The sequence below is a fragment of the Salarias fasciatus genome, chromosome 4 (genome assembly GCF_902148845.1).
Source record: "Salarias fasciatus chromosome 4, fSalaFa1.1, whole genome shotgun sequence".
Classification (NCBI taxonomy): Eukaryota; Metazoa; Chordata; class Actinopteri; order Blenniiformes; family Blenniidae; genus Salarias; species Salarias fasciatus.
Genome location: NC_043748.1, coordinates 7,610,995 through 7,622,111, shown reverse-complemented (window position 1 = coordinate 7,622,111; position 11,117 = coordinate 7,610,995). Strand labels below are relative to the sequence as shown.

Below are 11,117 nucleotides of genomic sequence, written 5' to 3'. Positions count from 1 at the left end.
GTCTGTGGCCTACTTTTAGGGAATAGTATATGGGTTATCTGGGGTTTCATTTAAAGAAAGGAATTCATTTCTTAAATTAATAGTAGGATTATTGAAAAAATACAGTAATTGATTATTCATTTATCCATCAATGCTCATTACCATTTTATCCTGTTCAGGATGCTAGAGTCAATCCCAACTAACTGTGGGAAAAAGCAGGGTACACCTGGTAACCAGTCCATCACAGGGCAAACACAGAGACAGACAACCACACATACTCACATTTATACCCAGATAGCAATTTAGTCTCCGATAAATCTTACATGCATGTTTTTAGTGATGGAAGGAAACTGAGGTAAAACCAGGCGTACACAGGGAGAACACGCAAACTCCAAGCCGAAGGGTCCTATTTAAACCCAAGACTTTGTTTTTAATTTTTTTTATTGTGTCAATTTGACACCTTTACAACAGCAGAAGTTAACTTTTTTGGAAAATTTCCTGATGCATGTGGGGAACTTTTGCTGATATTTATCAGTAGGCGCCAAGTGTAGGTGCTATGAAGAAAAACAAGAGCAATGCTTCAGCTTCTTCATTTTTTTTTTACATGAGTTTATGACAATAAAGCAGCCATATAAATCTCATTTCTAAATTTGCCCGTTGAAATAAGTGTATAATTCGCTAATTTAATATCATTGGTTGTTTCCCGATGTGAATCATCTATTATTTCCTCGTTAGGAGTATGCATTGTTTTACTATCTTACGTGATTACGTCATCAAGCTGACGTATTACGTCAGATTTCTGCGCCGGGAGCTTGAACAGCGATGGCGGTGGCTCAGCCTGCGCTCGAGAAAGAAAGCGAGGATTGCTCTTTGTTGCCTTTAGTCCACGATATTATAAAATGGTAAGAGTACGGACGTGTATTAATATGACACGTGCATTCACTACTTGACTGTTTTTTTGTGGTAAACGGACACACGGTGGTGATATTGTGCTCCTTTGTGCGTTAGCTGAAGCTAATGCAAACAGGTGTCTTTTCTAAACACTGCCTTTCTGTGTGTGTTTGTCGTGTAAAGCATGGACAAAGACAGCCAGGATGTGCACCAGGAGCTGGCTAAACTGAAGGCGAAGATCCAGGAGGCTCGGGAGCAGATCTCCAACATGCCCGGGATCGACAGCAGTCCGCAGGAGCAGCAGCAGCAGCTGGCCACGCTCCGGGAGCAGGTCCGCACCAAGAACCAGCTGCTCCACAAATACAAAGGACTGTGCATGTTTGATGTGCCAAAAGCATCCTGAGACTCGGTACTGGATTACTGCACGGACAGCACGAAGAAAAGAGAGCGTGAAGACGCAGCGTTTTGTTATCCACCCTTTAAACACATGGACACTATGGGTGTTTGAATAAAGACGTGTTTTCATTTGTATTATTGAGTAACTTGTGTTCAAATTCCCCCTACTGTTAATACATTGGCACACCGTGAATGTTATGTCTCATCTCCTTTTTTATTATCTTGTAATATTCCTTATTTGTAATTAAATAACTTGTTTAAAAAAAAACCTCCCCTAGCATTTCTTCTCTACACATGTTTTTCTGAATTGAGATAGGTAAAAGAGCCATCATGAGCCAGACAGTGAAGTGATCAATCCCCCTGGCTTCACTCTGGCTTGGCTTTGGGACATTTTATCTGTATGGAGTTTGCATGTTCTCCATGTAAGCAACATTGTTCTAAATGATTCCCAGCTAAAGACCATGTATTTGTGACTCTAAATCGGCTCATGTGATAGCTGGTGAATTGTAAAGAGTAGTATATCCTGCGTTTATGAATTGTTAGCAGGGTTTGGATCTGATATTCTGCAACCCAAGATGGATCAAACATAGAGAATATCATGAATGGGTGGATGGAAAACAGCCTTGAGTGTGTCTGTCGGTGTCTGGTCTGTTAAACACAGCAAAAACCTTTTATGTTTTCAAAGTGTTTGGGACTGTGAATGGCATTTTTGGATGTGCCTTTTTAAAACATATTAAACCCTGACAGGGTGTTTCAATGTGTTCTACCATGCAGGTGAGTAGTGGAGAATTGCTGAGAACTATAGTGAAACAAAAAATAAGGATGCTTCGTTGTTGTATGTTTAGAATGAAACACAGGAAAAAGATTATGAAAGTAAGAAGTTGTTTTATTTCTCATCTTATGGAAAAAAAAGTATGACTTCAACATAATAAATACACATGTAGAGATAAATTTGTTCGCAATGCAACAAACATTCAAGTTCCATGACATCTTGGAAAAAAAACGAAACAAATGTAAACATTCTTGAGTTGAGTGCTGCTCTCAGAGCCTCTTGCTGCACCAGACTGGGGAAGCTTCGCCCCTGAGGGCCGAGCAGCTTCTGGTCTCAGTGAGGCGCAGCTCTGCAGTCTAAACTTTACAGACTGATGCTCCCTGTAGGCAGGCAGGCTGGTGAGTATCCGAGCAAGTCTTTTTTTTTTTTTTTCACTCTTCAGTGTCAGCATATGATGCAGCCTTTCTCTTTGGTCTGGCTGCCGCCGACTGCTTTCTCCTTGATGTACATCAAGTCACTGTGCACGCTCGGTCTCCGCGCGAACGGCGCCACCACTCCGTACGCGGCCCCGTCCTTGCACTTCTTGCCTCTGAAGGACTTTCTGTGGAGCACGTCGCAGTACTGCAGGGAAACTTTGCAGTGCCGGTCGGGGCTCATTTCGTTCGGCAGCTTGGCCATGGTGAAGAGAGTCTGGAACATCTGGTCCACGTTGGTGTTCTTTTTGGCGGAGATTTCAAAGTACGCGCAATGCTCGTCCCCGCCGACCAGCTGCTCGATTTCTTCCTCCTGCACCTCGCGGTAAAAGTCCCGGTCGCACTTGTTGCCGCAGATGACGAGCGGGACGTCCACGTTTTCCTTGGTTTTGTTCCGCAGGCAGGACTTGGTCTCGTAGATCTGGCGCTTCAGGCGCTGCACCTCCTGGAAGGAGTCTCTGCTGTCCAGGCTGAACACCAAGATGAACACATCGCCTGAAGAAAACACAGCAAATAAGAGTTTATTTCCAACTCATAGAAACATTTATGCAATGGATCAGTCACTTGATACAGAGTTGATTTCAAGAGAGAGAAAAAAAAACTCACCAGTGAGAATTGAAAGCCTCCTCATCGCAGGGAAGGGGTGATTTCCAGATGTGTCCAGGATGTCCAGCTGGTAAACGTCCCCCCTGATGCTGTAGAATTTCCTGTGGAAGTCTTCGATAGTTGGCGTGTACTGGTCGTCAAACCTCCCGTTCAAAAAACGAGAGATGACGGCGGTCTTCCCAACTTTGGTGGAGCCCAGAATCACCATCCGGTGGCAGTTCTTGGCCGGAATGTCAAACTCGTTCTCCGAAGGAGACATCTTCTTGATCATAATCACGGCGGATGCACCCGGCAAGGAGACGGCGCGGTGGATTTAAGTCCGTCCAGTGATGCGGAGGGTCTGACCTCGCTCCCTGTCTGAGTCCGGAGGACAGCCGGCTGGAGATTTATGGGCGAAGCTTTGCCGCGCCTCCGGTGCGTCATGCGTCATCCTCCGGCTCGGGGAGCGAGTCCTGAAACTCGAACGTTACCTCCACTGTTTTGGTGCGTCAGCTCAGTCCACCCATCAACCAGACACAAAAAGAAAGAAAGAAAAAAGAAAACAAAGAAAACGAAAGAAAGATGGAAACTTGTTTTGAAATATAATGCCTGCTTTTTCGTCGCGCACAATATCATTTATTAAATAACCGTATTATATTTTTGGGGAGTAAGAAAAAAATTGCAGTGTGTTCTTTTTCATAAAAAACAAGATTCGTGTTCGAGATTTTCTCGTGGAAAACAAACAAAGAGAATTCAAACTTGCAAACGCACGGTGCGCCTTAATAAAAGGACTTTTTTCTGTTCGGAGAAAGCAGGCTGGGTTCGGGGGAACAGACGGGGGCGCAGTGTGTCACACCGGCACATCAGGCATATTAAAGAGGTTTTCCTTTGACTTCTCCTGCTGTCGGTGTTTTCCTTCATAAACAACCTGACTCTGAAGTCAATTTATTAATCTTTATTGGATAATTAATTTTTTGGCAATTAAAAATCAATTGAATCTCACAATGTGGAAACCATGCAGCGCGTTAAACGTCACGAAGGGGAAACAAACCCACAGGAGGATCACAACTCAGTGCCACTGAGGCCCACCAGCAACCCTAACCAATTTATATTGACTTTCTAGTATATCTTAATTGCAGAAGCCCAAGATAGAGCCGCTGTTTGTGACTCATACCCCACTCATCTAATTTGCCACTTCAGACACTTATCAACTTTCTCTTTTTTCAACTGTGAGTCAGTGGAGAAAGACAAAGGAAAAAAATCTAAGAAGAAGAAGGTCCTGTGTGTGATGCATGTGCTAAACTCCTGTCCAGCTCTGTCTGCATTTCACTTTAAAATATGTTTTTGTGTGTGACAATCAGCTTGAAACCTGAAAAATATTGGGAAAATGAGATGATTCTGCATGAAACTTGTCCTTGAATTTATTTTCTAGACAATTGTAATGATGTGTTTATATGTCTTGTGGAGCACATTACAGCTCATATTCAATCACTGTACTGTAAGACTTTAAAACCTTACGTCTTGTCTATAACGCTGTAGTCTTGTGCATAAATCCAACTCCTGAGGAAGAGGTTTACTGCGTATTCAGTCAGAAGCAACAAAGCCTAAACTTTGACTACAACACAGCTTCACAGCCTTGAAATAATGAGCTGTTTCCTTGTGGTTGAAGATGTCTTTATTATGTTGTGAACAGCTGGAGAACATGCTGTCCTCGATTCTTTTCAGCGTATCAAGGTTACCCGGATTTACAAATATCATGTCTTAATTACAATGAATCACGACAAACAAGACCGACAGACTGAACTTGTATTTTTGAACAACTTCCAACAATACCTTAAGAAAAAAAAAAAGCTAACATTTAACACAAAAATCCTCAAATCTTGGAAAAATCCTGTCATATGTCTTGGTATTTATATTTATTTCATGTGAAACCCAAAACTTGCCAACACTGATGACCTTTGTAGTCCGCTGTGGGGCAGCAGGAATGAAATCAGATAGGAGTACTTAAGCCTGGTTGTTCAAGGCTCCAGCACTGGGTTTGTGTAACCGGGGTAGAACGAAGCAGCGCTCCCTCCCTGCCGATTGGTCAGTAATTAAACCAGTGTGTTCCCTGTGATGGGTATAACAAGACACGTGCAGACGGACCTGTCCAGCAGGACACTGCCACATTAAAAAAAAAAAAAAAAAAAAAAAAAAAAAACGCCTGCAGAGGAACAAAACCAAATAGCAGTATTGTTTTTGAGGTTAAAATGGGAATCTGGCCGTTGCCTCTTATCTTCAAGTGAGCAGGTCATGGCTGAAAACAAGCTGACAGTGTTTCTATATTTGTTGAAAAAAGAGGAAAACAAACATTTTTCCGAACCTCGGTGGCTTAGAGTCCCTGGCTGCTCACCTGAGAACCAGCTCATGGTCACTTATAAAAAAAACACACACACACATACACACACACACAGGAGCACAGTGTGTTTGTTTCTTTCCTCAAATCTGCAACCATGTTTGTGTCCGAGCCTGTTTGGTCAGACGGTCCGATCGCGGCACACGCACTGTCCAGGCAGCAGGGTCCTCAGCAGAGTACACACACACCAGCTGCAGCACACTCAGGCCCCGGCCAATCACACCCATTAGGCTTCCGAGCCATGTTTGCTTTCATCCGTTGGTAAAGATGTGAAGAAAGGGTGGAGGAAAAAAAAAAATACAAGTGTTGCATTCTCTTGAGAGAACACAGCAGCTCACAGCTGGTGTAAAATCAGAATTTAATTTTTTTTTAGTCTGGTGTAGTGTCTGGATCAGTGACTGTTTCCGTCAGTCTTGTTGCTTCAGGGAACCCCAAAGCCCACATGAAATAAATCAATAAAGCTGAAAATAAACAAACAACCAATAGGAACAAGACGTTTCTTTTTGTTCTTGTCAATGAGAATTATATAAAATGTTATATAACCACTGGTGACTGAGGTTAATTTTTTTGTTGTTGTTTTTTTTTTTTAAGGGATTTGTTTGGAACTGAAACTTTATGTAAGGACCATTACATTCCTGTTGCTCAGATAAGAAACCCGTAGAAACGCTTGTACTGATTTTGTGAGCACCGGTGATGAATCTTTGACCTTGAGCGTGTTTGGTTTTGTGGCAGAGACAGAACAGGGTGTGAAAACTCACCAGCGATGTCCGACTCCTGTCCAAGGGAGCAACGTAATACACGTTTCATGCAAGCATGGATGTTCTTGAGCCTGATGCATGATTTGGTCAGTGTGGAAACACAACGTGGAACACTTGTCAGCTCAGTTTTCTTTCTAACAAAACCCGACGGGGACAAGAACAGATTCAGCACAGGTGTGGAGTTACGTCAGATCCTTCCACGCTCCTGTAATTAATAGTTGTTTCCGCAGGTGCAGTATGTGATGCCGTTTCTAAAAATATATTTAGAAGCCTGCTTGTGCTGCCTGCAGATTTCATGGATGTGCTTACTCCTTGCAAGATCTTTTCTTTTTTATTTTTTTAAATCAATTCACTGACCTTCCCTCCAGAAGGTCATAGTTCATTTTGCCTCATCAGTTTGCTTGCTAACAATTGACTCATTTAACAACGTAACCATCACAGTTGAGTCAGTTTATCCTTAAAGAATCCGGGTTTGTTGTTGCCAGTGCGAGGCGTCTGAATTCATATGTTCAGAGTGAGGAGGGGCGCGGTGATGTTTACATGGCGTGAGACTTTGTGCGCTCGCGTGTCAGGCTGCGCCATCTTGCAGAGAGACTGTTGAATGAAGCATGAGCCGCAGATATCTGATACCAGAAAAGCTTTATGTGTCAGAGCCAATCACAGGCCTGGCCTCGGTCCAGGCTGAGCCCGTCGACCACCTGTGTGTTTTGATAGTGCAGCGATCTGTCAGCTTTGCCTCTGTCCCTGACATGCGGCGCGGCGGCGGCTCCGCGTGTGACGTACGGTCTGAGGTAGTAAGAATGTGAGTCAAAACATTTGTCGTTGGCAGCAGGAGGAGGGACGCCTGCGCCTGCAGGATTTTATGTTCCTGACCTCTTTAAAAAAACTTGAAATCAAGAAATGATCGTGGTTTAGCCCCTTGGAAGATGACGGTAATGGCAGCAAAAACAAGTTGTTAAAACTATCAGCAAAATATTTTCAGGTTTCCGTCCTCTTTCTCTGAGTAATCACAAACTGCCCTTACATACACCCATCAGTCATTATTCAGAGTACTCACCCTGACTGACCTATCTGACCTGAAATGTTTCCTGCCAGCCAGTTGTTTTCCTCATGGACTAAAGAGCAGTGAGTGTACAGACAAACACATCTCATTATGTTCACAAAGAAACCTGAACAAACCTTACAGTGCTGCAATGAGCTCAAGAAAACCCCCAACGCTCATGAGTCAGCATGGACACACACACAATACAGAGATGTCCATTGATTTAGTGGGACTCAGCCTTGAGAGTGGCTTTTAAAGATCAATAGTTTTAACAATGACATCTAATCAAATCACCATGTTTTTGTGTAAAGGATCACTGTCACTGATGATTAAGACAAACTGTGCAGTCAATCTCAGAGTTTTCTTTAGTCTCTGTGATCAGTCTGAGACTCAGTATTGTTTTCAGTTACAGAAAAATTTAAATCTGCAAAAAATACTTAACAGATTGTGTTAACTACTGGATGATGTTTAGGGTCAGAGGTCACTACAGATGGACTGGGACATACAGTGCGATATGTCACCTGCTGATGTTCCTCTTTCGGGATTCAACAGCAGCTGCTTTGAAGATAAACTCTGTAGTTTATATTGTGGTTTGGAACAGAGATGATGCCATGTGGGAGGAGCCTACATCAGAGATCATATGACAGTGACGAAGAACCAACATGGCCGCCTCCAGCGGTGCAGTTTGATTACTGCGCTCAGAGTTCAGAGCCACGGCTGTTGCTTTCTTTATTCTTTTACCAAGTTTGTAAATTGAAGGGCATCAGTTCACTGGTGGATCGAGGTGCTCCATTAAATTTTGGAAATGAGCTCACAGGTATATTTCACATTTTCCACCCTGTAGTCTTTAATCACAGTCAACAAGTCAATTCCAAATGTTTCACTCCAAGAAGCAGTGTGGGGTGTGAATGTGGCGAGAGTGATCTTATAAACGCTCGACCTCAGACGTCAATGAGCTGTTGCCCTTTGCAACACTGTTTACGTAACTGTGATCGCTTCACACAGTGGCTAAAGAGCAAGAAGGGTGGAAGAAATGAAGAAGAAAAGAAGTGGAAAGTAGAGGAGGAATATATTAAATTCCATCTCCCAAACATGTGTGCACACACCTTTGATACCAAATTCTATTAAAGTCAATTGAACCACCCTCTGGGTTGTTATGTCAACCTCTGATGCACACACACTCACACATTCTCACACACACACACACACACACACAGAAATATTACATAAACTTCACACCACGTATATGAGTTGTTGAGAGAAACATCTAAGACCTGGGACTTGTTAGAACTGCAATCTGTCTCAAGACTCAGAGGGGTCAGTGCAAAAGGTTGTCCTGAAAAAGTATATTCTATTCATTTGGGGGAAGAAAACAAACATAAATCTTATCTTTTTTGATATTGTATCTGCAGGTTCACATAGTCCAGCCTTTTCAAACAAGATCACCAAATATCAGAAGAATCGTGACGGAATCTTCCAAGTAGAATCTTCAGTGAAGGTCAGAGAAACATTGCTTGGAAGTTTGTATATAAGCCATGGGCCATTCAATTGACTTCAATATGGTTCCCTGGTGCTTATGTGGGACATACACATATTTCCCCCATATCTAGTTTTGATCTGTCGTCACTCAGCCTCCAGTCTGTTCCCAGTGTGGGAAAAAAAAAAAAAACTCCCTGGACATCAGCTCCCATCCCAGCCCCGCTGAGCCAGCTGCCTCTTCGCCATCATCCGCTCTACAACCTTTATGTTTGAAATAAATAAACCATTTCAGTTCAGTTCAGCTTCAGACTCTCCTCATTCCAATAATAATGAAAAAAAAACCCCATCATTCACCTACTCGGAGTGAACCTTTAGGTCTGAATTACACTGATCTTAACCATCTGGAGTTTCAAAGCAGCTGTGAACCTAAAAATGGTAAAAAATGAAACCTTTCAGTGATTGTATAATTCACAGCAGTCACATATGATGCTTTGCCATTTCTATCACCCCATGTAAGAGAAAGTCTCCTCACATGTCACAGCTCAGATCAATCAGGAGGATTTCATAAGACAGGAAGACGTCTGCAGGCATCGCACATGGCCTGCGCGGCCCGATTTCCCTGTTTTTGTTTACATCTCGGCAGCGTAACCGGCGCTGATTCCGACACAGCGTGAGGCCAATCTCATCAGATGCTGCGAGGCTCAGCCGCCATCATTCCCACTGTTTAGCTAACGAGGCGTGTTCTTTTGAAATAATAAGAAGGACAGTATGCGGGGGCGCGTTCACTACGCTGGTACAACGGTCTGCTAGTTGGACGCATGATTCAGCCTCGGGAATTAGATGAGATTTTAATGTGTGTGTGTCTGTGTGTGTGTGTGTGTGTGTGTGTGTGTGTGTGTGTGTGTGTGTGTTTGTGTGTGTGTGTCCATGTTTGATGAGATGTGTAAACAGGAAGGTCTCACATGGACCATAATAAAAAGTCAGTGAAATTTATACACACGTGAGCACACGCACACACACAGAAAATCCCTAAACTGTGTTTTCTTTGTTATTAAACATGTTGCTGAGGGATGGGATCCATCAGCAGTGGGTTACCCAACCCAGAACAGTCCCGATCATGAAGGCATCACAGCAGCTGTACGATCAACAGGCACAGAAATGAACTGATGCCAAAACCAAAACCAAAACCGCCCCAGTTAACAGGTTCGGCATATCGAAAACATTATAATATTTGTTCATTAGAACAATGTGCATTAATTATAGGCAAAAAGACAATAACCTTGGCCTTTATCACAGCAACAATAACAAAAACAAACAGACAATCACTAAAGGCAGCCTGCGATAGCTGTGTTTGGAGACTTTGTTTAAACGAGCAGTCAGTCAAAACGTTGCATCATGGAAACCTTTTGAGAAAACACTCATGAAAGAGACTCGGGCTGATTGTGACGCTGTTGTATATTAAGTTGATTTCTTGAGTCCAATCAGTCGGATTTGACCTCAGACTAATGGAAATATAAAAAAAGAGCACTGTCACGAAGCACTTGCACTTATTTTGATGAGCACCACATTTTCTCTCATGAAAAAGAAAAAGTCCTCTTAGTGGAGGCAGCCTCCATTTGTCATTTAAATATACACATAGATGAATTCAGCATTTCTTCATTTTTGTTTTTGCTGTTTTTAAATCCAGGCCCTCTTGACAGCAGGTCAAACTGAAAGCAGATACCCCCGAGATGATCTGCCCGTCGTGCTCAGCTGCTAACCGGCTGATTTGTGCGCACCCAGAAAAGTCTGTCTCCGGCTTTTTCGCAGTCAGACTCTTCACCTCTGTACTTCCCTTTGTGCCAAAAGCAGCAGGTGTCCTGTGAGGAGCTGCTGCCTGATTCATGCCTCTCTGTTCGGGCCGCCGTCAGTCTCAGTGCTCCTGCCAAATGTCACTCGTTACATTAATTCATGTTCATTTTGTGTCATCTTAAAGTCTTTAGTATTGCTCCATGTAAATGAAACTTGCTCGAAGTACACGTCACTGCTTAAACCCCTTCAGTGGTCGTATGACACATGATACAACTCGCCGAGTTTCTCACTCTCTTCTTCATTCTGCATATTTCATTATATGGATGTAAATGATGCTGGACCGAGAATAATTCAGCAAAGGCACTTGATATTTTCAAGAAATTAATATTAAAGGATCATCCTGCCAGTCACAGAATGTCTCCACAGTTTGATTTATTAATGAGACCAGGAGATTCAAGGAGGGTCTCGCCCTAAAACATGTGTGCAGCGTGCGCCAGCCTGGCCAATGTAACGACCTTGAAAAACAAAAACAAAGAAAACATGATGCTGACTGCAG

The 11,117-nt window shown here is 43.0% G+C and overlaps 2 protein-coding genes across 2 annotated transcripts; one reads left to right on the top strand and one right to left on the bottom strand.

Moving 5' to 3' along the window:
* Window positions 1-740: 740 nt before the first annotated feature.
* Window positions 741-1,554, top strand: med9 (mediator complex subunit 9). The gene is made up of 2 exons (XM_030090100.1): window positions 741-881; window positions 1,054-1,554. The coding sequence occupies exons 1-2, from the start codon at window positions 802-804 to the stop codon at window positions 1,271-1,273; spliced, it is 300 nt and encodes a 99-aa protein (XP_029945960.1). The 5' UTR covers window positions 741-801; the 3' UTR covers window positions 1,274-1,554.
* Window positions 1,555-2,156: 602 nt separating this feature from the next.
* LOC115387299 (dexamethasone-induced Ras-related protein 1-like) lies at window positions 2,157-3,484 on the bottom strand. Its single transcript, XM_030089967.1, has 2 exons — window positions 3,118-3,484; window positions 2,157-3,006 (listed from the first exon to the last, which is right to left on the bottom strand). The coding sequence occupies exons 1-2, from the start codon at window positions 3,386-3,388 to the stop codon at window positions 2,483-2,485; spliced, it is 795 nt and encodes a 264-aa protein (XP_029945827.1). The 5' UTR covers window positions 3,389-3,484; the 3' UTR covers window positions 2,157-2,482.
* Window positions 3,485-11,117: the final 7,633 nt, after the last annotated feature.